Source organism: Rhamphochromis longiceps, linkage group LG11 (genome assembly GCF_057381845.1).
Source record: "Rhamphochromis longiceps isolate RC_006_pf linkage group LG11, R_longiceps_female_GT1.1, whole genome shotgun sequence".
Taxonomy (NCBI): Eukaryota; Metazoa; Chordata; class Actinopteri; order Cichliformes; family Cichlidae; genus Rhamphochromis; species Rhamphochromis longiceps.
In genome coordinates, this window is record NC_140567.1 from 24,990,935 (window position 1) to 25,018,775 (window position 27,841).

A 27,841-nucleotide genomic window follows, 5' to 3' on the forward strand; every position below is an offset into this window, starting at 1 on the left:
TCATCCATGTCACTTGTCTCTACTCTGACATGCGTTGCCATACCACATCCCCAGACAAGCGCAAGCTGCCATCTGTCAGGAGGACCCTTCAAAGACTCTTCTCCTCCACGTCTTTGTCAGGCCAGACAGATACTCAGGTACTGGGATCAACCTTATGTATCCATTGCTTTGAGGCTAAACACTCAAAGAAGCAGTGCATCAGTGATCTGCTACTGAGTTGGCAGTGACAGCTAAGACAGGGATATCAGTCCAGCATGGCAGTCTAAGCCAGCCTCAATAATGTGATGAGGGGGGTGGGGGCATAACCTGAAGCTGACCTAGTGATAACTTTTGCAGTAGGTAATACTTTAAAACCAGTAGGGGACATCTATCTTTCTTTTCATCATTTGGTCTATCATCTCTTTCTTCCTCCACCTTTCTCAGGAGACCACAACCCCTCAGCTGACTGACACCATGTCTCCAGAGGAGGTACTTTACACTATTGATTGCGCAGCCTCATACTCAACGATGGACCAACAAACCACTCTAATTGATAATTACAACCTAGTTTGCGCCTTCGTCTCTCTGCTTTGTGATTGGCTGCAGATCAAAGCCTGGGAAGAGGCAGAGCTGAACAAACCAATTGATATGGAGCAGATACGCATAGACCCCTCTCCATTTCAGCTGGTGGAAAGAACGTCTCTGCATAAGGTGATCATCAAAACTCATATACACATACTGGTTCTGTACACTTACAACTATGACTTATTTTCATGTCATGATCTCTGCTCACAGACTGGAAACGGGGGGAAAAAACTCTTCATAACTAAACTATACTGAAACTATATCCAAGTTCATCTTCTGCCTGAAACAAACTGTTTAGCCTCTCTCCCATAAATGCTATGCTCCCTTTGAACCAGCTTTGTTGTGTGTGACTTTGTGAGTTTTTGATTCATCTGTCCCAGCTTCAGTTTTCAGTTTTTTAAGTGTATACCAAGTCCACCTGTCTGCCAACTGTAGCTCTAAAGGAGCTTTCTGAAAGCTGTGATGAAACATTAGACTCATTTCAGCTTGGCCTAAGAGTCTGAACAAACAGAACGCCCTGTTTGTTCTTTGTCCATATGATAAAACTTTGAAACTTGAATTTTTTTTATTATGCATCTATTTAGCAAAGCCATGCATTTCCTCTTTTGTTGCAGAAAAATTGCTTATGAGAAACAGTGCAGTCATGCAAGCAGAACACTGTCACAGTACAGCACATCTAACACTGACTGGATCGTGTCCTCTCTCTCCTCTCTCATTACTCAGACCCACACTCTGTTCTCCTTGCTGGGTCTCAGTCACGCCTATGTCACCAGCATTGGTAAGCTGGTGGGTGTTGTGGCACTGAAAGAGGTAAAGTCACTTTTTGCTTTTCATTTTGTTTTAATTTATCGGCTTGTTTTTTGTCACCTCTCTGGATTTGATCCGGTAATGTGGCATGACGAGCTGTGAGCTGTTCTGTCACCGCGTGCATCATTCTTTACGCTCTGATTCATGCAGTTATTCCACTAACCGCCCTCACAACTCATCTCGCTGGATGTTCACTTTAATGATCTTATGTTGTTGCTCTGCTTCGTGGTATGTTTGGGTTTTGTTTTTTTTGCTTCTGTGGATGTTTAAACCTCGTTCACTCTTGTAACAGTTGCAGAAAGCCATAGAGGGCTCAACTCGGAGCGGGGTGAGGCTTCGTCCTCCTCTGGCCAGTTTCAGAGACACCAGTAGGAAAGCCAAGAAGCACCAGCCTCCCTCATCCACCACTTCCTCGCCAACACAGGACAGAGACCTGTGGGGGGAGGGTAGCAGAAGGGAAGGGGAGCTGGTGAGGAGGGAGTCCAAAGACGATTCCCGAGGGAAGCCTTCAAGAGGAGCTCCTGGGTGTGACGTTGCTTCCTCTTCCCCCAGCACCATGGAGAGCAATAGTAGCTCCACCTCCACAAGAGGGGCCGAAGGCCCTGCTCAGGAGGCAGCATCCCCCTCCACCTCCTCCTCTACCTCGCCGTCAGCCCCTGCCTCTCCCATGTCAGCCACAAGCCCTGTCCTCACACTGTCCTCCCTGCAGGAGGAGAGGGAGAGCGAGGACTCTGATGAGCCCATTTAGGAGAAGTGGCTTTCAAGAAGAAAAACTTTTACCTTCTTTTAATGTCACTCCTTTTCCGAAAAGACAAAGCTGCAGTTTAGATGGAGGACCTGCGGCTGTCACAGACATTCAGCTCTCGGTGGGCAGGAGGAACTGGTGCACACAAAGCTCAAGAAACTTTTAGTACAGGATATTTTTTTCTATTCTGATGATAGTTTCACTTTTCCACTCTTTAAAATCTCAGGTGCTTTCCCATGTCTTCTGAACTGCTGACAACCGTTTCACTGAAGTTCAATCTTCCAAGCGTATCTCTGAAATGCCGAAAACAGCTGATTTTCACATGTATTAAGATCTGTTAATGTCATTAAAGGTATAATATGCAGCAATGGTCAGTTATTGTAAACTTGGCCTTGAGAATGAGGATGGAGGGAACAGCTTTAGCAAGAAAAAAAGCAATGAAGCATAATTTTCTAATTGTTTTACAATGATTGAGTTCTGAAGCAGAAATCACACAAGTCAGCAGGGAAGGTGCTGCATTTCTTAATTTAGTGTGAATTAGGTGTGGCTCTAGGCTATAAACTGGTGTTGACAATGACTATAACACGTATGATAACATTACCAGATAACATTGCATTAATACTTTCTGTAGTTTTTAAGTAGCTACTGCCCAGTGTGTGACACTGGAAACCATAAAAACATGAGTGCCAGTCAGTAGTAGTTATTCCAGTCTAATTATTAAAATTTCTTTCTTATTTTGGATATTGGTGTAATGAAAACATGCAATGAAAACTAACATCACAACAGCTCTTTTATAATATTTATGAGGAAAGAAATAGAGGCAGTGATGTAATCCCGCCCTCCTGTTGTTATTAGCTGGGGGCTACACAATCATTGCCCAATGCTTGCAACCCAGGAATGTACAGAAAACAGGAAAAACAGAATATATTAAATCAGTCTGTGCAGATAAATACAACAGTAAAGGAAAACTGAGAGATTTTACTGTTTTAGGAAAATCCTGCATATTATACCTTTAAGTACCTGTAGGGTAGCTGACAGTAAAGAATTGTATTATAATGAAATAATATAGTGATTAAGACTTAATTAATTTGACTGATGGGTCAAAGAGATCACACATTTAAAGTTTACTGATTGAGGTTAATTTAAAATTATAACTTGTTATAACATGTTTATTATGTATTTTCTGTATTGTGAATCTAAATCATTATTACTGGTTTGTAATTTTTAAAAAAAATAATAAATACTATATTTGCCCACTAACTTATTTGAGTTCTTTACTGCTGTTAAATATCTTTCTCAGTGAGGCTGGATGCAGCAGTGCTTCCAGCTAAATGCTAAAATAAATATATTTTCATTTGTTTCTGGATTGAGACGCAATGCTGAAAATGTGGGTTTTGTCACTGAAGAAATATTTAACACATTAAAAAGGAAATGTTTTTATAGAAGGTTGAGATTAGCAGATGGAAAACAAAAGTTTGGAGAATGATTGATTTGACTTTATGGTCTGAAACAGCAATTTTGCAGCACCCCCAGTTTACTTAATCCTGTATCAGCGTTACCCAGGAGAAGATAAAACAACTAATAAAACAAATAAAACTTTATCCAGCTAACTGCAAATCCATTTTTAATTATAAAGAGAAATCTTCTATATTTATCAGGTTTATTTGAAGACACTGTACTCAGATGGTTTTAGTAACATTATCACCTTCAAGTTTAGCTTGAGCTGGCTTTAGTTTAGTCTGTTAGCATGCAAACATTAGGAAAATGTCAGCAGCAGAGAGCAACAGTGTGCTGTTACTGAAGTAGTGTTCTTTAGCACGGTTGTACTCACCTTTAGTACTCTATTTCTATATTATGTCATAGCACTGATCTGTTGTTTGACACAGTTATTGTAAAGCAATGCAATTTTTTTGTCACAAAAAAGCCAAAGAGGGATAGTATTAATAATTATCATAATTATAAGGTAAATAGACAGAAACTTCAGAGCTGGAGTGGACAAATTTAGTGTGCGTGGGGGAGCATTTCTCTCTAACCTGCTGCTGAACCCACTATTTTTTTTAAACGCACAATTTTATCACCACTGACATTTTTCTAAAATTTGACAGACTTTTTAATCTGCAGGATCTGAGAAAAGGTTGGCCATCTTATTGACATTTTGGCAATTTTTGGAAAAAATCTGTAACTTGCTGCTGCATATCTTGGCCAGGTCTCCCTTGAAAAAGAGGTTTTTAATCTCAGTGGGATTTTCCTGGTTAAATAAAGGTTAAATTTAAATTAAAAACTGTCTTGTTGTATGTCACTCCCATGACTTCATGTTTAGCATTGGTAACATTAGCACCTGCAAAGCAACTTCTTAAGGCGCTCACAGTTTTTAGTGTTGAGCTTTGGTTTGGAGTTTCTGGGTTCCATAATGTAGTTATCAACTTGATAATTACTGCAAGGTGTATAGATCACAGATTAAACAACCCAAAGTATAATAAGTTGTTGAAAATTACAACATGTATCAATAGAGTATATATTACATCTATACATGATATAAGCGTACTTCATATTTTTTAAAATACTCCACATTCAGTAAAAGTAAAGCTTAAGTGGAACACAATTATTTATCCACTGAGGAGCATTAATGTTTGTACAAATTAGTTTTGTAATTGTTGGGATATACTACGTCAAGAAAAGGAGGGTAATAAAAAAAAAGTCTAAAAAGAGAACATCTGCATGCATATAAAGATTTCTGTGCTGTGAAGGTCAGCAGTGTGTTCCAGCCTCTGATTCCTATGTGAGCTTGAACAAATCAGCAGTTAGTCCCTATGGAGGAGGCCTGGCTGTGTTAATATTCTCCTGGCATAAAAGTCCCTGATAAGGACTGGAGAGGGATGTTTTTGGAAAAGCATGACAGGCTGGATTACTCTGCTGCCAGCTCCTTGTGACTGCTGTTTTTGCCTGTCAAGCACATGGTCGCAGACACCCACTGTCAGTCCAAAAAAGAAAAAGACCCCCCCCCCCCTCCCCCAAAAGCATATCACTAAGCTCTTGAGAGAAAGGAGGTGAACATGTGAGAATCTAATTATTTCCAACCTGTGAAAACATGAAAACATAACCACACGTGTGCACAAGAAATGCCGTTTGTTGGTTTTGTTTATTTGCTCTTTCTCCACCGGAGGAAAAGGAGAGGAGGCAGGTAAAAGGAGCCGGAGGGTCAATAGGAGGTCGTGCAGGAAAAAGAGGGGAAAGGAAGAGAAACGGGAAGAAACAGAGAGTTGACAGAAGAGAGAGAGAGGGGGGAGCACGGAAGAACCATCCTGTGACAGCCATCCAACAAGCATGCATAGGTGGGAGTGTTATAAGTGTTCACTGGTATCACCAGTCACACTGCCTCATTTCAAACAAATCCAATTTTATGCAGACTTTTACAGAAGCCATCCAATTTTATACAGCGTTTTATACAGCAGTTACTTTTTTTGCCAGACACTTCCAGATTATAATTATCAAATTCCCTATGACTGATGTGAAAACATCAAGTTATTTTTCTGTTTTTTTTTCTCTCTTTTGTTGGCAGTGATTTTTCCAACAAGACAGTGGACATCTTACTGTACACAGACAGACATACAGACAGACACAAATATACAGAGCAGATACAAAGAGATAGACGGAAAGGAAGAGAAGGAGCAAGGCAGAGGACCAGAAGCAGGTTTTGAGCATCATGCCTGCAGACAAGTTGTAACTGTAACTGGAAGATGGCAGTAGAAATACAAAAAGAGTGACTCAACTGCAAACCAGTAGGTTAACAAAGATGTGATCAGTAAACCTTAACATCCACAGAAATATTTTTGGCTTCTTATTATTTGTTTATTCATTCATTGAGATTTAATTAAAAAAGAAAAAAAAGAAAGAAAGCAACAACACAAAATAAATAAAAAGATAAATAAATAAATAAAAATAACCCAAAGCGAAGCAGTGTCTATAATGGAGTTCATGCATGTTTCCTTGTGATGTAGCTTATTAGCAAACAGTCAAGCCCAAATAAGCTGCGATGGTCAAAGAAATATATATAAAGCATTGGTCTTTCCACCACATTACGTCATCTGACTCATTAAAAAAAAAGATACTGCTCCCAGAAGGGTTGGTACCCGCGTGAAATTATACTCTGTACAAGATGTCTTATTTTTCCTCCCCACCAAGTAATTTTTCAATAAATAAATTAATATTTGCCATTGCGTAAAGACATTCTGTTTGCAGTTTTGAGCAGTCTTCAAGTTGTTTTTGTCACCTGGCACTACTTAAATTCTTGAAGTTTTTAAAAACAGTGAGCTGCCAAACTGCTCCATCTCTTCTTGGTTTAAAGTGCTCAAAACCAGACAAAACGAGAGTGCTTTACAGCCGTGACACCTACTCTAACTCAGAATTCAGCAGGTCAGTAGAAAAATAAACATTGTCCCCAACATTGCATAAAGAAGCAATCAATAAATAAATTCATTCAAGTCAATAAACCATATATCTTATCATCTTAAAAGTTTCTCACACAATCATCAAAGTGAGAGAAGGTGCTCCTCCAACAGAGAAAACAGTGGTTTTGTAGTGTTGTAAAGTTTTGTCAGTGAGCCATGCACGGAAAGTCCACTTTGTTCACCGCCGCTGTTTAACTCCACGTCTCGCTAGCAAACACCGTCCTTCCTCCAGTGAAAGAAAAACAAAAACCCACAAAAAATAAACCATGCTTGTCAAACATCCAGGCAGCTGCTTCACAGTAAGAACGATGAGCAGGAAGACACCGATCTTTTCAGCTCCAGTGTTCAGTCCTTATCGTCCGCTCTATTCCCTGATTGGCTGACTGAATGGCAACCTTCTGTCGCCGTCGCCAAACTTTTTCCACCGCCGATGGTCTCAGCGAGTTGAATGCCCCTCAGTTTGATTCGATCACCCAACTTAAAACACAACATCCCTCCCATTTCCTCCGATTTTGTCTTTGTGTTGTTGCACACAGAAGAAGAAAAAACTAAACTTTGCTAGGCTAAGCTGTGAGTTTGAGAGCAATCCCCAAAATAAGGTGGGACCCAAGAGGTGTACAAAAATAAAGAAATCATACTGTAATAGAACAGTTGTGATTGTGAGCGAGAGGCAATTTCTTTATTTACTCAGAATATTTACATATTTGTGACAGAGCTGACACTGATCTGGGAAGCCAGTGTCTCGCCTGCCTATTGCTGGTTACAATTTAGATATTCATATCTGTGTGTGCGTGTGTGTGTGTGTTGTTGTGGTCTTGGTGAGCCAGCAGTGAATCCACTTTCCAACATGGTTGAAAGACTCCCCCACTTGTTTTTGTTTCACAAAACAGAACAGCGCTCCCTTCTCTCTCTTGTGGACCACGGAGGAGGCATCAAAGCAGCACTCGTGTACTGCCGCCTGTCTTCCAGTACATTCAAAATAGTGGTTATCATCCTTTATTCATCGCGATTACGTCTATGGAAAAAAAAAAGCAGCTGAGGGTTCGCGTTGTCAAGTGGCTCGGTTTTGGTTGTCGGTGAAAGCTTTCAGAGCGGAAACTGGGTAACCTCAACAGTCCAAAGGGAACCTCTGATCTGTTGGGATTGCATCAGTGCAAAAGAGATTCACATATGCAGCTCTTTGTTTATTTCTGAGTCATGAAAGCCACCGCTCAAACCCACCGCAGGCCCACTGCAGGGCCACTGTGGCCACACCTGGGATACTATGGTTCAGTGCAAAGTCTATACAGAGCTGTATAGTACAGGTACTCCATAGTACTCTGAAGAAACATGCATACAGAGAGACAGAGTAGGAAGCACGGTATACAGTACAATCCTTATCTGTGCAGGGTTTTTGGGTGTCCAGTCAGCAGGGCGAGCCTGTCCCTGGATTGTGCCTCGGGGAAAACGGCATTTCACTGAAATGCTGAGATTTTCTGGGCCTACTTCAATCATCTGTGAAAGTGCTTGGGTTGCCAGATGTAAAGTATAGTGCATGTGTTTGATGCAATGGGGAAATAAATTTGACTAAACTCTATCTTATGTGTTGAATAACAGCTGTAAACAGAGTAGTTCTCCCACTGGAAATCTCATATCTTATCATACACTTATACATAGATTGTTGTCCTTTTTTTTGTTTCTTTTATTACAAAATTATTGTTATTTTTTTTATTACTTTAGATTTCTATTATCATTATTAGATGATGACAGGGTTGAGTTGCTTGTCTCATAAAAAGCATGCATGTTTCCATTCCCCTCTTTTTTGTCTCAGTGCAGTTTCCCGGTGGATATAATTCACTCGGTTGGTGCTTCTCTTCCGCCTTCATCTGTCTTTTCTTCAGTTACCTTTGGGATGTAAGGCTTGCAAAGAAACAGGTGTCCATTGTTGCATCAGCTCTACTGTTATTGGGAGTCCACCAAATCTATTTCTCACCATTTTGAAGAAATGACCTTGCAACCAAAAAAGTTGTGGTTTTGATACCTGAAAAGGAACAGAGTAATAGAGATATATTGTGTTATTATGCTCATTTCTTGCTGACTCCCCAGTCAGTTCTTCATTTGTCTCTTGTCTGCCACAAACTCAGTTGGCTGCCACAGAAGCAGGAGGCCCCTCTTCTGGCTCTTCCTTCTCCTCTAGTGTCTGAATGAGACCAGAAGTGACATCAGACAACTTCCGCTCTGTGATTGGCTCTGCTGGCAGCTGCCCCGGACTACTGCCACCAGAAGCATCCCCTTGTTGTGTGGGTGGAGTCAATGTGGCCGACTCTTGCTCCATGCACAGTGCCACATCTTCTTCCTGATCAGGGCAGAAAGAGTGAAACACACAAGGTCAACTAGATGACTAACTTATGTATGTGGATAGATTTTTACCTATTGTCCTCTTCAGTAGTGAAAACAAATATTTGATCCCCTGCTGAATTTGTAAGTTTGGTTACTTACAAAGAAATGAACAGTCTCAGGTTTTTATGATATTTTCATTTTAATGGAATATCACCCCAAAATCCAGGAAACACATTATATAAAAGTTATAAATTGATTTGCATAGCATTGAGTGAAGTAAGCATGATACGTATAATCATTCAACCAATCAATCAACCAGTCAACCAAGCAACCAATAACAGAGGCACTTGATCTCAATTATGTGTATAAAGCACACTTGTCCACAGAGTCAGTTTCTTTCTTTCCAGCCTCTCCGCCACTATGAAAAGACCAAGGAGTTGTCAAAAGATATCGTGGATAAGATTATAGACCTGCACAAGGCTGGGATATACTACTAGACCATCAGCAAGAAGCCTGGTGAAAAGGTGACAACTCTTGGTCCAACTATTTGCTAATGAAAGAAATATAAAATGACCATCAATTGCGCTTTTCCTGGAGCTTCACTCATAAGATCTTGCCTCATGTTTTGAGGATGATCATGAGAAAGGTGGTGGATCAGCCTAAAACTACACAGGTGGAGTTTATTACTGATCTGAAGGCAGTTGGGACTACAGTCCCCAAGAAAACCACTGATAACACACGCCATAGGGTCCCCCCTGCTCAAGAAGCAACATGTGAAGATCGGTCTTAGGTTTTCTACTGAACAGTGAACAGTGTGGTCAGATGAAACCAAAACCTTTGGTATCAACTCAACCCGCTGTTTTTGGAGAAGAGAAACAATGAGCCAAAGCCAGTTTCCAGACCTCAGTCCTGTAGAAAATCTGTGGAAGGAGCTGAAGCTTCAAGTTGCCAATGGGCAGTCAAGAAATCTGAAGGAATTAAAGTTTCTGTAAAGAGGAGTGGGCCAAAATCCATCCTCAGATTTCTCCTACTGTATCAGCTAACAGACTGATTGGCAAATATGAAGATCACCGTGACGCATCAAAGTACACTTTGTCAAGACAGTCTCAACTCAAGGCCAACTGTCAAACTGTTTTGAAGCTTGCAATACATAATCTTTCTCTGCAGACCTCAAGTCAATGCTGGTTTAAAGTCAAGGTTTCCAAAGTCCAAATAATTAATTTTTAATGGTAAATGGTCTGCACTTAGCATGCCTTTTAACTTTAGCTGTGTCTGCAGAGCTCTTTGCAGTCATTCACACAGACATTCTGAAGTGACTTGGGGTTCAGTGTTTTGCTCAAAGACTCTTAAATGTAGTCAGAAATCGAATGACCAACCTATCAGCCTCTCTGCACTATAATAAAACACTATTGGGATACATAATAGTCCGTTTTTAGTGGCTGTTACCATTTTCCCCCTTTCCCCCCATTTCTCTCAGTAAAATTGCAGTTATATTGTGACATAAACAAGTAGGAACAAGCTTACTACTCTCTAACAGGTAGAAATGTTAGCATGTTTGTTGACATGGGTGGAAAAGCCAATGAATCTTTTCCTAAAGCTTTTTGTGCTACCATGATACCACTGTAGGTTGTCAAAGTCAAAAATTATATTCAATATATCCAATTGGGATAAAAACAATTATTGTGTTATATGATTGTGTTTTATAGGGGCAGCTGTAGCTGAGGATGTAGAGCAAGATGTTGACCAATCAGAAGATCAGTCACGACGCATCCATCAGAGTTTGGCGTGTCTGTGTGAATGTTAGATAAAACCGCTTAGGTGTTGATTTGTATGAATGTGTATGTGATTGGGTGAATGAGGTTCGTAGTATAAAATGCTTTGAGTGCTCAGTTAGAACAGATAAGTGCTACATAAGTACCATTCAGCATTCAGTCCATTTATATGGACCAAAATAATTGTGATTACGGTTTTTGTCATAAGGAAGAGCAGCCAATCCTATACCACTGCTTATTCAATGATGGATTGCCAACAAGAGCTCAGCTGCTAAAAAGTGTTGCCTTCTTGAGCTGCACAGCAAAATCAACCTGAAGATGAGGACTTCATGAATTAGATATATAGGTGACTGATTGTTTTGTGCATTAATAAGGTTGCTCCCTGCAATTTTCATGAAAACTTTCATAGCAGTCCCTTTTGCTTCACACCTTTTACATAATTTATCCCCAAAATAACTGAAGTTTGGAGGCCTGTCGCAACTGTGGTTTTCAACTCTCCTTCTTGTTTCCTGACATTTCTGCTATCTAATCTATTCAAATTTTTCCATCCCCAACTTTATCTTATTGAGGCCACAAATCTAATATTTTTATCATCAGTTAATGTTGTCATCAATTCAGTCAAAATAATGGAAATGTAAAAGTATATGTCTTCGGCAGGTCAAAAGTTAAAAAATCCATCCATTCAGTTTATTCCGCTTATCTAATTCAAGGGTCAGGAGGCCAGAGCCGATACCAAGGTAGGGTACAACTGCTCAGGTTGCCAATTTTGTCGCACAGCTAACACAGAGAGACAGATAAGCATTCACACCTATTTCACCAATTAACTTAATATGGACGTCTGTGCACTGTGGCCAGAGTGCCCATATAGAGCCCACACAGGTACAGGGAGAACATTCATTTCATTTATTTGTTCATTTTCAGGCACAACAAATACCTATATTGAACAAAACAAAAAACAAAAATTGCCTGAAAAAGGAGTGAGACGAAGAAAACTTATTAAATCCCACCCCTATACTCACTCATCAACAAACAAAACAAACTTCCCGCAGCTACGCCCATCATTGCATACAGACCCATCAACAGCCCCGGGCACATACAAGCATCTAAACGGCAGCTCGCAAACAACAATTAGAGCCTTCATAACTGAATACAGAATATATAAATTATAAATTGCATTACCACAGGTAACAGGCAGTAATAACTACAAGTAACAAACACACATACATATACATACATATATATCTGCACACACATGTACATATATGTACATACATACGCACACTTTTTTTTTTTTGGAATCCATACCAGCAATGGTAAGAGAACAGACATTACAGAGCACACTAAAAGCATCATTGAGTATACTGTGACCAGACCAACTGTTTGTAGAGAAATTAAAATCTATGAATATTTTTGCATTGTTTCAATTGTAAACTCAGACTGTTCCAGATTTTCACACCACATACAGACACACAAAAACCTTTACGGGTTGTTCGAGTTCTGGGTAATTTGAATTCTCCAAAGCCTCTCACATTATAAACCTTTTCTCGAATTTCAAATCTAGTTTGTAAATTTGCCGGTAAAAGTTTAGTAAAAGCTTTATACAAAATTATGGATGTATTGTAATTAACCAGATCCTGGAATTTAAGTAACTTTGCCTGAAGAAAGAATTTGTGAGTATGATCTAGATAACCAGCCTTGTGAATAATACGCAGTGCTCGTTTCTGTACTGTGACTAATGGATTAGTTGTATTTTTATATGTGTTTCCCCACACTTCCACACAATATGTAAGCTATGGAAGAACCAGAGTACAGTACAGAGTACGAAGTGCATCTTTATCAAGGTATGGTTTCACTTTGTTCAAAACTGCGAGGCTTCTGGAAATTTTGGTTTTTATGTGTCTGACGTGGGGTTTCCATGAAATTTTGTTATCAATTACGACTCCCAAAAATTTGTTTTCACTCACATTATCAATTGGTACACCTTCAATGATAATTGGTAATTCTACATTATATTTTAAATTACCAAAAAACATTGCTTTAGTTTTATTTATATTTAATGATAATTTATTTATGTCCATCCATTTTTTTATTAATTTTAGCTCCCTGTTTACGGTCATTACAAGATCAGCATAATCATCGCTACTGAAAAATATGTTGGTGTCATCTGCGAACAGTATGAGTTTAAGTACTTGAGAAACATCAAAAATATCATTTATGTATACATTGAAAAGTTTTGGTCCCAACACTGACCCTTGGGGAACACCACATGTAATACCAAGTTTCTCTGAATGGTAATGCCCTATGCTAACATATTGTTCCCGACCCGTTAGGTAACTTTTTAACCAGTTACCAGCTTTCCCTCGAATACCATATCTTTCCAATTTATCCAATAATATTGAGTGATTGATTGTGTCAAAGGCCTTTTTGAGATCAACAAAAATACCAACTGCATATTTATTTTTATCCAGTGTATCAGTAATTTCTTCTACTGCCTCAATTATCGCCATTGAAGTGGTTCTTTGCGTTCTGAAACCATACTGACCAACATTTATTATTTGATGTTTTTCAAGGAATTTTTCTAATCTTGAATTAAAAAGTTTTTCTAGAATTTTTGAGAATTGAGGCAGTAGAGAAATAGGCCTATAATTGGTAAAACTGTGTTTGTCATTACTTTTATATAGTGGCATTACTTTCGCAATTTTCATTTTTTTTGGAAAACAACCGGACTGAAATGATAAATTACAGATATATGTTAAGGGACTAGCAATATTCAGAATAACCTGTTTAACTACAGACATATTTATGTCATGATAATCCATTGAAGACTTACTTTTACATTTTAATGTGATATTTATTACTTCTTGCTCATTTGTAGCTGAGAGGAACAGTGAAAAGGGATTTGATGTTATATTACTGATATTTTCATTTTTATGACACGGGATGTCTGCTGCTAGTTCAGGGCCAACATTTATGAAGAATTTATTGAACCCATCGACAATATTACTCATGTTGTGATTTTCACCATTTGCATCAGTAAAATATTCAGGATATGATGTTCCAGAAGATCCTTGTTTAATTAAGTTGTTTAACACATCCCAAGTTCCTTTTATATTGTTTTTATTTTCATATAATCTTCTTCTATAATAAAGTTGTTTGCTCGTTCTTATAATATCAGTCAATTTATTTCTATATGCTTTATATCTTTGTTCCACTTCTTTTGTTTTTACTTTGATGAACTGTTTATACAGATTGTTTTTCTTTTTGCAAGCATTAATAATTCCTTTTGTGAGCCAAGGACTTTTTATCTTTTTTTTCTTTGTCATGTGTTCGTTTACAGGACAATGTTTATTGTACCACATAGTAAAAATATCTAGGAAATTATCATAAGCCTTGTCCACATCTGACTCTTCATACACCGAACTCCAATCTTGTTGTGCTAAATCGAAATTGAAGGCATGAATTGCTTTTTCATTTATTGTTCGCTTTGCTATCATGATCTTGGTATCTATTTTTTTTAAATCACAGTCACACAAAGTAAAAACTGGTAAGTGGTCAGTTATATCACAGACAAGCAGGCCACTATTAATTTGGAAATCCATGACATTAGTAAAAATGTTGTCAATAATAGTGGCGCTATGTGAAGTTATTCTGCTTGGCTTTGTTATTGTTGGATATAGTGATAAGCTGTACATCGTGTCAGTAAAGTCATCAATGGCTTTTAACCTTGTTGGATTTAGCAAATCAATATTAAAATCACCACAGATAAATAGTAATTTTTGGTTCACCGAAGCAAACGTTTTTTCTATCCATTCATTAAAAGTGTCAATACTTGAACTGGGTGTCCGATATATGCAACTTATTATAACATTTCTCTTTTTGTCATTCATAATCTCAATAGTCAAACATTCCAAAATTCCATCAATAGCCATAGACATAGTTGTTACAACATGAATATTCCACATGGGAAAGCCCCATCTGACCAGCAAATCCTAATCCAGGACCTTCTGGATGTGATGGTGTTAACCCTTCTAACAATCATGCACATACTCGCACCCTGATCGATGTCTCGGGGGAAAAATGGGTTCAGTATCTTAACCAAGAACACAGCTGCCCGGCTAGCGTAATAAAACTTTTAAATGTACCCAAGGAAAAGCTAGAAATCCTCACTTTCCTCTTTTTGCCATTTCCCCCAACCATCCACAGCAGATGACTGCCCGTTCCTGACCATGGTTCACTCAGAGGTTTCTTCCTGTCAAAAGGGAGTTTTTCCTTTCCAATGTTGCCAAGTGATTGCTCAAAGGGGGTCGTCTAATGGTTGGGGTTTCTTCTGTTATTGTAGGTTTTCTAGCTTATAATATAAAGTAACTTCAGGTGAATGTTGTTGTGATTTGGTGCTATGCGTACAAAGAAAACTGAACTGAATTAAAGTACTGGCAGACAATTCTTTTCAAAAATGTCAATCAGTATCCCCTCTATTGACAAATTGATCTTAGATTGCTACACGTGCATAAAATCAAACCAATCTTATGATTAAATGATTCGAGACAAAACTTTAAGTACAGTCTGCAGATTTAAAACAGAAATGACACACATGTTGCAGTAAGCAGAACTAAACCTCCAGTCTGGTGCCTCTGAGAACTCGCTTAGAAAGCTACAAAATCAAATATTAATCACTGAAGAGATAATTTTATGTAATGCAACCCCATGTTCAACTCACCTTGACCTCCTCCTCCTCCTGCTGTTCCAGTAGCGGGGAGTGTTCCGTTCCTACTATCTCTTCACCAGTGGGAACGCACAGGCTTGGCTCCACTGTCGCCGCCACACCCATGTACCCGCCGGCTTCTGCCTGATAGGTTTCCATCTGCCCCGTGTTCCACAGATCAACCAGCGGAGGGTGAATTTGATGAACCAGACTGTGGATGGTGCTGTTGGGTGTTGCTTGCAAAGAGTGGTTGGCACTGTGTAGCCTGTGCTCCAGAGACTTGAAACACACAGAAAAGACTAATCAGTAAAATGTGAGGAATGAGCAGTGCGACCTGTTTGCCAGCTTGAATGTTTCATGACATGCTCCCCATGTCAGTATGCAGTAAGCTGACTTTGTTTTCCTTAGGCAACAGAGGTGATATGCAGATCTTTTTGTACAGTATAAGAAATTCCATCCTCATGCATGGAATTCTTTTTATTTTTGTTTAAAAAATGATTTGGATGCGTCCCTTTGGAAGAATGTCATATTTTTGCAGGTTCAGCTGAGCATTTAATGAGGGATTCTTGACAAGAGTGATGACTCAACAGTGTGAGGTGTGTCAGCGTTCACATCAGATGCGGTTGAGTCATTGCTTAGGCTAAAATCTTTTCTATGAAGTAATGCAAAAACAAAAACGAATAAAAGGAGATGATTAGATAGAAAAATGTCGAGTTAAGATTATTTTGTTGAATTTCTATTTCCACAGTCAAGAGCGAATTTCAGACTGAGCATGAAACCCAGGAGGTAAGAGTTTCTGAGAACATGTTCTGAATAAAAGCCCAGCTTTTTTAGTCTATAAATGCTGTGATGTGTGGGTTTGTTCATGTGCTGTACTTGTGCCTATACAAAAGTGAACAAATAAATAAAATAATGTGTTGATAGATTTATTTTACCAGACAGTATTTTATAACAACCATCTCTGATACTCAAGCCTTACGCATTAGCAGCAACATGTAGTGTCTCATTTGGATTAAAACCCAGACGGCGGCACTCTCAATCAATCACCTGCTGTTGCTGATACTGCAGAAGCTGCTGTTGGTGGTAGTGCTGAAACTGTTGGATCTGCTGCAGCTGTTGTAGTTGACTCTGCTGGAGAGTGAACTGCTGCTGCTGTTGCTGAGACAGGAAGTGAGCTGCGGCCTGCCCATCGTAGCCCTCCGTACCCATAACGTAGGAGCCAGCAGGGGGAGACGCCACAACGGAGGGATCGTTGTTGATGGGCTCCCAAGCGTCAGAAGAGGAGAGGCAGTAGTGGCCCTGGGAGACGTATGTGTGAGGCCACACCTCCGCTGAGGAGTGGTGCAATATCTGATCTGCAGGAAATAAAAAAATGTGGCAGCTGTTAGCACTCTTCAAAATGGGGGCAGCAGATGGACGCAGGAACACTGTGTTTTATGATTTTTACAAAAATCCCACTTTTCAAATTTGCTGGAATTGGAAAAAGAATGAGCAATTTCTTAAAATCTTGAAATTACGACTTGACCAACAGTTAAAGCTAATAGCTGTTGAGATAAATGTATATCTGGCTGTTAACTACTCTGAAAAAAACTCAGCTGAAATCTTTCCACACTGGGTGAAAATGTTATGACAGAAACTCTCCAGTATGAACCGAACAGAGTTGAACACTGGCACACCTCGCACTGTTGAGTCATCATTTTGTCAAACTGTATAGTGCAGACAGAGCTTTGATTGCCTCCAGTGTTTCTTACTCAAAGTTGGAGGGCTATAAAGTGGGCTCACAGCCACATATTTTGCCAAGTGTCTGACTTAAAAACGATGGGATCAGTTAAGACGAATGCATTCAGGGTGCAGTTAAGAAAGTCTATTTTAACTCAGCAAAGCACTTACTCTAATTTTCTGCATTCAGAAGTCTGTGCTAAGGCAACATTGCAGTAAATTGCAAATATCCAAAATCACTGTTTATATCGATACAGTGTCTGGGTTTACCTTCCAAAAGTTCATGCTGGAAACTGAAATGGCCTAAAGTCTAGAGCAGAGGTGTCAAACATAAGGTCTGAGGTAGAGTTGGATGTCTCGAGACCCGTCTCGAGACCCGTCTCGAGACTACTTTTACGTGGTCTGGGTCTTGTCTTGGTCTCGACAGACTTTGGTCTTGGTCTTGGTCTTGTCTTGGTCCTGATCCCTCGGTCTTGTCTTGGTCTCGCTGTCTCGGTCTTGCTGTCTCAGATTGGCATAGAGGTCAGGAGATTTGGACTCAACAGTATCCATGACACACAAGGTAATGTTCGATAATGTGTCATTCGCAAAAGCATCAGCTCTAAGAGCCGTGCTTAGAGAGTTAGAGAGTGCTTTGTAGTGAATCAGAAGAGTCGACTCCCATTGAGCGAGAGCCAGCTCCTCACTTAATTTCCTTTAGCTGCTCAGGTCTCACACAGTGGCTCAGCTATGCTCCAATCCCTCCATATTGTGGCCAATCACATGCGAGGATATAGGATAATATCATTATGTGAAAAACAGAGAGGGTGAGAGACGCGACAGTCAAGTGGAGCGTGCGTCTGTCCTCTCAGTGAGTGAGTGAGACAGTAGACAGCGGTGAGGAGGGGTGTGCGAGTGCATCGCAAAGACACATAAATATGCCTGACACCCGTAAACGAAGCAGCATCTGGCTGCAGTTTAAAGACTTTTTTGTCTTGGTCTCGTCTCGACTTTGTCTTGGTCTTGACTCAGTCTGTCTTGGTCTTGGTCTTGTCTTGGTCTCGATAACCTCTGGTCTTGGTATTGTCTTGGTCTTGGTTTAGGCGGTCTTGACTACAAGTCTAGTCTGGGGTCTGTGAAGGTTCTCAGTCATCCAGGTCATCGTGGTCTAAGGAGCTTGGAAAGAAGAGCATCTGGACTTCTTTAAGTTGCTTGAAGTCGTTTCGCCTCTGATCCGAGAAGCTTCTTCAGTTCTAAGGTCAAATGGTGGAGAGTCCCAGATTTAAGCCCCGTTGGAGTGTCCCCCTAAGAGGGACAATTGACCCCCTAATGATCCTCTACCTAATCACACGAGCCAAGGTGTGAAAACGGGTGTAGGTCAGAGTTTCGGGTGAACTCACTGCGAAACCTGGCCCCGCCCTATCATGCAATTTCCTGAGGTCAGAAGGCCCAGGATGTGAGTGGGCGTTAAGGCATCTGGGAAGGGATCTCAAAACTGGATTATAGATGGTAAACAGTTGGTGTAGTAAACCACCACCTCTGTTCAAAGATGGCTATTCACAGTGGACATAGATGGCTTCTTTCACTCCTCTTTCAAACCAAATTGTCCTCTCTGTCCAAAATGTGAACACTGGCATCCTCAAAGGAGTGACCTTTGTCCTTAAGATGCAGATAGACTGCAAATGGTCCATCCCCATCTAAAGTCCAGACGCTTTTCTTTCCAAGCTCCTTAGAATAAGGTCTGGGGGCCAGAAGTGGCCTGCTTAAGTCTCCAATCTGGCCCACTGGACAGTTCTGGAAAATGGAAGATTGGCATAAATTCCAGACTTCTGTGTTTTCATAAGTTTTACAGCTTTTCCTACTGGTTTGAAATATACAAGTAAATAAGTAATAAGTAAATAGGAAAGATCCTGTTTTTACGCCATCTACTATAGAAATTTATGACTTTTACAGTGGGTTCATTATAAAAAATTAAAATTAAAAAAAAGCCCAAGAAAACAAAAAGAGGACATTCAGTCAATTAACAAAACTTTTCTGTTTTATGATTATAGGACAGTCTGCGCAACGAGCTAACAGAACATTTTCTCTAAATTTACCAAATTATTTCTTGCAGTTTATGGCCAAAGCAGCACTTTCTTGTCATGTAAAGAAAGCAGTGCATTGTTTGTTTTATTAAACTTGCTTACGCTTACAGAAAGAGGAGTTTCACTTGTCCAGGCAACTTACGATCAGAGCGGGCTGTCTGTTGGCCACAATCTAAAGTGAGTTTGACATCTCTGGTCTAGAGAGACGAGACGCTGTAACACAATACTCTAACTACTCTGTTTAAAATTGATTTGCCACTTTCCAACCTCTTCCATTTTCTTACTCATAAATGATGTGGCTGTGTTTCACCAACAGCTGTTTCCTGGACTTTAAGCCTCAGACATATTTGTAGTCCTTTACCTCGACTGGTGATGCTCTCCTGGTTGACCTCACTGAGGTGAGCCACGCTTCCCTGGTTTGATCCTGACTGCGGAGTCTCACCATCCATTGACGACCACGCCAGGAGCGTTGCCTCTGAGATTGCAAACTGCTGCAGGATGCCTGAGGTGAGAATTCAGAGGGCAAGTCAGGATAATTGTTACTAAGACCTGCAGTACCACTCAAGTGGCTGATGACAGTTAATAGGTGTGAAACTCTTGTCCTCATCCAACCGACCTGCTGCAAAGCGAGCCTCTTTCTCCCCATCACTGAGGTCACTGTAGGCGTCGTTCTCCAGCCGCCGCTCCTTTTCTCGCTCCTGGGTAGTGATGCGGGACTGGAGGACGCTCCCCGAACCCACCGTCGTCATGCCCCAGTTTTGCCATTCAATCATGTGAGCGACACGACCCTGGGCCATGGCTGTGGGCTTGGTCACTCTTTCCTTCATTGTGCGTGTGACACCTGTTTTAGGAGAAAGACCCAGACAAGGAAGGAGCAGAAGGAGGAGGGAGGGTGGCCAATTTAAACAAAATGGGTGGAAGTAAGAGAAATTAAAAGACCAGAGGTTTAGAGAGAGGTGATTAGCCGAGTTGAGGGAAGGAGTAGAGAATGAACCGGTAGATGGGGAACAAAATGGGGGAAAAAACAAAAGAAGAGGAAGGAAGAGACATAAGATAGATTCGTTATTATCAAGTGTGCACTGGTTTTGGGAGGAGGAGGGTATGACGCTATGATGTGATGGCTCATGGAAATATGGATATCCGGCACGGTTCGACTGATAAATTGATTAAAGCAACTGTCATATAAATAATAAACCTTTCAGTGTTGGAGTTGTTGTGTCTGAAATTGGCTTTACCTCACATGATTAACCAGAACGAGTTTAAGTATAGCATACCGTTCCCATTTTTAAGGATCATTTACAACAAAAGCGCCTGATGTATTATATATATTTGTTTTGATGTTAAACAGGACCTATTAGGCTCATTATTAACTCACGTTTTAATTCTTGGACTTCACTGGAGTGGCTTTAAATGACTCGGGATCAAAATAAAACTCTCTCATCTTACACTGTGCCTTGGTTTAGCCTCTCTGTTCATCACATACAGTTTCACTTTGTCTCCCCTGAAATCCACCTTACCTGTGAGCCAGCTTTCTTTTGATTGGCTGCCCTTTGCAAACAAAAGGTTTGAACAGCAGGTGGTGGAGCTCATGTGCTCACAGCCAGAGCTGTGTCCCTGAGATAACCACATTAAGGATATCCGCATTCACTGACGTGTCTGAAGTAGTCTGAAAGTGAGCGATTAGAGCAATGTGAAGCCTGAGCTTTTGGCCTGCTGGGATTACTTTCACACACGCTGACCTCATTATTTAAAACTTTAACCATATTTAATATTAGCATCCAGAACTGTACCAGTGTATAAGCCTATTCAAGATTATTTATCTAAAGTTCAGGAGCAGGACCACACCCACAACAGTTCCTTTTCCAGCCGTATTTCTATAAGTGCCTATTTGGCCCATCATCACTTTTTCTCTGCTTGTAAGCCTCTCTCAAAGGTATCAAGGGATCCACCGCCTCAGCGAGCCTGTGGCATAGTTCATTGCTTCGTTATTAACAAACATTTTCATTCGCATCTGGGGCTTTAGTCCTTGCTAGTGAATATCAATCTATACATTTATCTTTAGAGAAATAAACAAGGATAACCACAATAGGCCCGCCTTTAAGAAGTAAACAAAATACCCAAACGCCTCTGGGATGTTTGAGACTGCTCATTTTCTTAAAATATTGAATATCTTAAATTAATAACTGCTCGTAAGGAAAACATTATCAGCCAAATCCAACTATTCAAAAGTCTGTAGTTAAAAGAGGGTTTTCATGAGCACCCATTATAAGCTCAGAGAAATGAAAAAGGGTTGTGGAGGTGACATTCGCGTGTTTAATGAGACTGTTAACATCACATGGAGGGGAGACGGCAGGAGACGTGTCTTGTCTGACAAAGGTGCATCATGGGATGGAGCAGGTTAATTGGGGTGAGGCGGCTGTGTGGCATGAATAATGAGAGGTTGGCTTGTTGACATGATAGCTTCTTCACACCTCTGCTAAGCTGCGCCGGGTAAACAAAAAAACTCCTCTCTTTCTCTTTATTGCGCTTCGGAAAACTCAAAGCTGCTGAACATACATTTAATTTCCTGGTGCCATGCCACTACAAACTCATATCTGTTTAACAGCTCTGCTCCATATTTCCACGCGACTAACATGTACTGTAAATCCCTGGCTGCCTGATTCTCTCTGATGGTAGCACATGACGATGGGATTCATGAATAAATTATAGGACAAATCCGTACCACAGCACACGGTATAGCAGCTGGACTTCATTACACTGTACTGCGGTACAATTCACTGCACTCAAATAAACTGCACTACACAAAACAGCTGGATGAAACCAAAAAACGCTGCACTAAAAGAAAGCACTTCACTACACTAACTCTGTTTGACACGGCACTTTGCACAGTCAAAACATCCATACTAATACTTGCTCAGAACAGCACAATTTCACAACCACTTAACATAAAAAACTACACTTCCCACTCACCTTTCCTTAGAGCAACAAGCTGTGTGTGTGTGTGTGTGTGTGTGTGTGTGTGTGTGTGTGTGTGTGTGTGTGTGTGTGTGTGTGTGTGTGTGTGTGTGTGTGTGTGTGTGTATGTGTGTGTTGTTTTTGAAGCTGAATTTGTTCCGTCAATGACTCACGAGGAGTCATTGACGACTGATATCACAGCGTGGAGAGGAAGTGATACAGGGGAACCCATTTAGGGTACCATGCTGACTCCAGGGCCCGTCTGAGGACAGAGCCAGCATGGGGTCGTTTACCAGTTACAGCACAGACACACACCTGACACACCTGACAGAGAAGACTTAGCCAGAGCCCCGATGCCATAGGCGTTTGAGTTCCTCTTGAGCCGGGGCAGGATTGATGTGGTGTCTTCCATAGACAGCTAGAAGGAGAGAAGAGAGAGGAATGGAGGAGGAAAGTGTGGAGAAAAGGACAGCATGGATGGTGTGAGAGGCCACACAGAGACAGTGTGACATGACAGTGTGTGTGTCAGAGGGGTGAGTGGAGAGGACAAGTGATGGAGGTGTTGGGTTAATACAAGAGACAGAATTTGCATTTCCCAAATCTTGATTCAAGAGATATTCTACAAAATAAATATCATATAAATCTAGGGTTTCTGATTGTGCTCACACCAGTATAATAAACCGCAAGACGGACTATACGGCTCAGGAGGTGGGGGTGTCATAAATCAAAACGTGCAAAAGCAACAAATAGATAGGGAGAGAAAAGTAGTAGATGAAGGAATGATGCCACAACACTTACATTGATTCCTTCCCATGAAAATTCTGAACGTCCATGCTGAGGAAGAGAAATAGGAGGAGAGAGGGATGGGGAAAGGAGGAGCAGGAAAGAGTAAGAGAGTGACAGGACAGAGAGGACATTGACATGCATCGGGGTTGGGGGAGTGGGGGAGTGGGGGGAGGACGGAGGGGTTGATTGCACATCAAGCATGCGGAGGAAGAAATTAGGAGAAGGGAGAGGAAAATAAGAGGCAGACACACAGGATTTTCCAGGAACAAGGAAAGTGAAGAGCCAGAATGACAGGGAGAAGGGAGGGGATTAAACAGGGATCAGTTTATATTTGCTTAGTTGTGTAAAGCAAACTGAATACGCTACGGATGAATGAATTTCCTCTTCGGTTACATGTGCTGCCAGAAACATTGAAAGCCAGCAGAAAACTGTGTGTGTTTGCGAGAGCGAGATATCAATAGTGTGTTGAACTGTATCTGATCCTGCACACAGACAGGGGACTGAGGCTTTCAGGAGGAAGGGGACATTATGTGTTTATGTGTGCGTGTGGTGAAGGCAGACGCTGAGAACAAAGCAGATAAACACTCTCTCTATCAGCTGGACTGATACTAACCGCACTGGGAACCCTGGTGTGCTACTGGCTGAGCTGATATTTTGTCCCCTTTACTGTTGATGTACACAAGCGGCAGACAGACAGTCAAGACTGTCAGAAAGCTCCAGGTCTACTTTCTTCTGGATAAATGCAATGCAAGCTGCACTGATGGCACAAGTCTGAAGATCCTTCACTTCAGTAAAGGCATCACTAACATCACGTCAGTGATTACATACATCAGCTAGTTTGCATAAACCTGGGAACATGTAGCCTGGCACAAAGTCTCCCTAAAAGCACCTCTTAAACTCACTAATTAACATTTAAATGCTTAATTAGTCTTCAAATCCCTCTTTTCCTAGATTTGTGTCATTAGCTTATTTTTTCTGGTCAATCTGCAGACTCAACAGAGTGTCACCTGAGAAGAAATAGCCTGTAATTAGAAAAACAGCTGTGGCCCTTCTTCTTTTTTTTTTGCACATTTATGCAGATTAAACAAACAACATATGGTGCTGATAGTTGGAATTTTCATTTTTAGACTAGTTGTTTTTAGTTAACTACCTGCTGCCTGTAGCTTTGTGTTTCTTTTAAACCTCCATTTAATCAGGAATTAAAACTCGGGAAAGTCATTCCAGTCCGGCCCTTACACTGTCATGCTATTTCAAATTCATGCGAAGGATCTGCCACATTTAGTCCTGTTCCAAACCAACTATCCTTAAGTAAAAGTAGAATAAAGACTTCCCTCAATACTGAGTCTGCACCCATGCAGGCTTACTAATTACATGAGGTAAAGGTGCCGCACCAGTTTTGTGATGTGAAAAAAAACTCCATGCACTTCCAAACATAATATGCTTGTTATTCTTTCAGTAATAAAAAAAAATTAAAGTGACTTTCATGGAAATTTAGTACATTTCTGCATGTTTTTGTAATTGCAGGTATAGGTCCCAGAGAAAACACTATACTATATATTTAGCTTATAGTAATGTCTCCTCATTGTATTCTCAGCATCTATTTTCACATACTGCAACACATCAAATTTTAAAAAAAAGTAATAATACAACGTAAAATATGCTCAACTCGAAGTAAATAAATTAGAATTAGAATTTTTAGCTACATTAAAAATAACAGTGTAATGTTAAATAATTATAGAAATGAATTAAAGTTCAATGTAAACACAGTTCTTTGTTAGTCTTACTGACTGCTCTGCTAGTCACGTTCTAGTGCTTTATTCTCTACACGTCAAGCACTTTATCGAAAAACTACAAAACTTTGTGAATTATCTTCAGTGGTCAATAGAGTAAAATGTAAAGATTATGTAATTCAATTCTAGGTTAAGATAATATAATAATGAGAGTGTGGTGAGAAGGGAGTGTTTATAATCTCCTTCAGCTACATCTAGATGCTTTATGTTAATCAATGTCTGCCTCTTCCTTCCCTCATGTAATTCTATTCTTTGCTCCCACTTCCTCCATCACTCGCTCTCTGGTCGTCCCTGTCTCGCTCTCCATTCACAGGAGTGGGTGTGAGGAGAGAGCTGGGCTGCCTGGAGCAGCTTTCCCTATGTTCTTTTCCAATAGCCCTGACAACACTGATATATATGTATAGAAAGTGTTTGTGTGTGTGTGTGTGTCTTTTTTCCCCTCTCTGCAGAACCACGGGGGCATTCTGGGGCACGACACATAAATAAATGATGCAATCAGTCCACAGTGCATTTGGTGGAAAAGTGAAGGTCTCTACACTTTAGTCCAAAATGGATCCTGCTCCTGTGTCCTTTCTCAGAGGCATCAGTTTTAGAGCATGAGATCAGTAATGCAGCGGGAGAGGAGAGGAGAGGAAAATGTACAGTGATAATGATGTGTAGGAAGTTGGAGAAAGAGAGGAGTGATGCCTCTGCCATTCTGCTTTGAACCAGCACTGAGGAGTGACTCTGTCAGACAGCTATAACAAGCTTCAGACATCCTAGCAACAGCAATAAGCCAACCAAACCAGCGATTATTCAGTCATCCAGCCACACCACCCCATCTTGGCGATGGAAGTGTAGCGGGAGCGACTGACATTGCCATGGCGTGATCTACTTCGCTAATCTACTAGCATAAGCACTGGTGTTACAGCTCATCGTGTGGCCATGTTGGTTCCTCAGGTGGTGTGGAAAACAGTTCACTGTCAGAGGAAGTCAACAACACGGATGAGCAGGAGGAATCACTGAAGACTTACTTGTTCCCCATCCTTTTGGACTGGCACGCCATCTGACGCTGAGAACGCGTTGAACAAGAGAGACAGAGAGGCACACAGAGAGAGGGAAGAGGGGGGAGAAGAGAAAGAAACATTAATATTTATTCTTAATTACATTCAGTGACAAAACTGCTTCCACAAAATGTTCATGAAGACATGGTTAAAAACTAATAAGGGAGATATTTTTCTCTTGTGTGCCTACATTAACAAATCATTTTTACACTTTATTTATAAAAGTAGTAGTAAGACCCACCTCCAAAAGAAAACCAATAACTCAGATGAAACCACAAGTGTCACACCTGAATTATAATAAATACATCCACTAAGCACTTATTGGCAAATGTGTGAACAGATTTTAATGTCACATAAAAATCTGGACATTTCCCTGAATTCCTCTCAGCCTTTTCAATCTCGATGAATCTGGATAGATTTTCCAGGAAAATCCAATCACCTTTAAGTCTCATCCTTTTCTGCTCCTCAGCACCAGCAGTGCGTAAAACTGGTGAGAATCACCTTAGAAATACAATCTGATAATGTCAACAAATAGAGGCTCACTGCACAGTGGATTCCAATACACACCACACAAAAAACAAACACACAAAATCTTGTGATTCCACTTTTACAAAGACAAACAGATGGCAATGTTTTATAACATATGTATAACACTTTTATAAAACAATTTATGTTCGTCAACCAATCGCCTCTCACAGTCACACATAACTACACGATGTTAGTGATGCAGCACTGATGAGTGGCAGTCTAAATAATCTTTAATTACACCAGTGAGGAGAGTCAATAATTTATATATAAAAAATGATATAAACAGAGGGTTTAATGGCTGTTTGTAACCAAGAAATTGAATTGACAATTGTTTTAGGAATATATTTATAAATACGTATATATTTTTTTTACATATTCTGTACTTTCTTTATGTTTGGTGATGTATTAATTAATTAAAGGACGGATATTAATAAATATCAAGGAGAATAACAGCATATCTCTGAGTCCGTGCTGCCATTTCACTTGAATCTAACAGGGCGCGCTCCACTTATGTAGGCTAACTAACCTCATTAAGGTGTTAGCCCTTAATGAAGGACGCCTTGGACATCTCTGTGCTGTGTCAGACACCATAACATTGAAATCTTGCAAAGAGATGTGACCAAGCCAGCTGTTCTCATTGGGGTGAATCACGGTTAGTAACATTTTCAATCCACATGGATATTCACGCATAAGACAAATAGTGCACTAAAAAAGGAAATATATATAGTAAATATTAGCCCCATTAATGATACGAAGAGAAACAGAAAGTTCTTGATTTTTGTACCCAAGCCTGTACAATAAAGGTGAAGGTGGCTCTTCACCTTTATTACCGGAAGTTAGTATGGCTGAGAAAAATACTGCTCAGCCACAGCATATACTTACCTCTGTGTCATTAAGGCTGTAAACACGATATCTCAAAAAGCTTTGAACTCATCCTGATTAAACTTTGTAGGGGTGTAGAGTGAGGTCATGTTAACGATCCATTAAAATTTGGTTTACATCCATTGAGGTGTTCAAGTTCAACTTAATGATTTGTTGGTCATAAATAAACAAAAAGCGTCATAACTGAGAAACCATGGTTCTTAAAAGTGTGGTGTGTGTTGCAAACATATAGAAAGTACCTTATAAAGATTTGAACTATCATATCACATTTAACCTCTGACCTCTCCTTCAAGGTCAATAGATTGCGCTGAAGGTCAAAGTGATAACAATGCTCTATAGAGTTATTTAAAAGTGTTTCTTACTGGCATGTAGTCACATCACTTGCTTTGGACCTCTGACCTCTTCTTCAAGGTCAAATAAGGTCAAACATTTTTAAAACTATGTTTAAAATTCTACCGCCTTTGTTAGTATTGACAGCATTTAGGAAGTGATACAGGTACATGTGGATTCTAAATATAACTTTATTGTTTGCATGTAAATATCATGTCATATTTGACCTGTGACCTCACTTTTACATTTCACAGCTGCCTTTCTTTCAAGCTGACCCCAGAATGTGTTACATCTTTAAAGAGATCATCAGGAGAAAGAGCTGCCTACTTCTACTGCTATTACCCATCCACTACTCCTGCATAATGTTTGCGTTATAAAAGTAAATATC

At 40.2% G+C, this 27,841-nt stretch overlaps 2 protein-coding genes across 5 annotated transcripts in view; one reads left to right on the plus strand and one right to left on the minus strand.

Moving 5' to 3' along the window:
• clcn1b (chloride channel, voltage-sensitive 1b) overlaps nucleotides 1-3,367 on the plus strand; it is a 32,497-nt gene extending 29,130 nt beyond the window's left edge. The window contains exons 19-23 of the mRNA XM_085423217.1: nucleotides 55-137; nucleotides 424-468; nucleotides 586-690; nucleotides 1,288-1,374; nucleotides 1,664-3,367. Coding sequence (XP_085279343.1) covers nucleotides 55-137; nucleotides 424-468; nucleotides 586-690; nucleotides 1,288-1,374; nucleotides 1,664-2,119 — 776 coding nt within the window. The 3' untranslated portion in view covers nucleotides 2,120-3,367. The remainder of the gene's footprint in view (nucleotides 1-54; nucleotides 138-423; nucleotides 469-585; nucleotides 691-1,287; nucleotides 1,375-1,663) is intronic.
• Nucleotides 3,368-5,253: 1,886 nt separating this feature from the next.
• Nucleotides 5,254-27,841, minus strand: part of fam131bb (family with sequence similarity 131 member Bb) — a 31,555-nt gene continuing 8,967 nt past the window's right edge. The window contains exons 2-9 of one of the 4 annotated variants that reach the window (XM_085423219.1): nucleotides 25,684-25,721; nucleotides 22,893-22,928; nucleotides 22,419-22,512; nucleotides 19,756-19,980; nucleotides 19,501-19,641; nucleotides 16,405-16,712; nucleotides 15,373-15,636; nucleotides 5,254-8,899 (exon numbers count right to left, since the gene is read on the minus strand). In XM_085423219.1, coding sequence (XP_085279345.1) covers nucleotides 8,684-8,899; nucleotides 15,373-15,636; nucleotides 16,405-16,712; nucleotides 19,501-19,641; nucleotides 19,756-19,980; nucleotides 22,419-22,512; nucleotides 22,893-22,928; nucleotides 25,684-25,721 — 1,322 coding nt within the window. In that variant the 3' untranslated portion in view covers nucleotides 5,254-8,683. Of the gene's footprint in view, nucleotides 8,900-15,372; nucleotides 15,637-16,404; nucleotides 16,713-19,500; nucleotides 19,642-19,755; nucleotides 19,981-22,409; nucleotides 22,513-22,892; nucleotides 22,929-25,683; nucleotides 25,722-27,841 lie in introns of all 4 variants that reach the window. The other 3 variants (XM_085423218.1, XM_085423221.1, XM_085423220.1) reach the window with 3 other exon arrangements.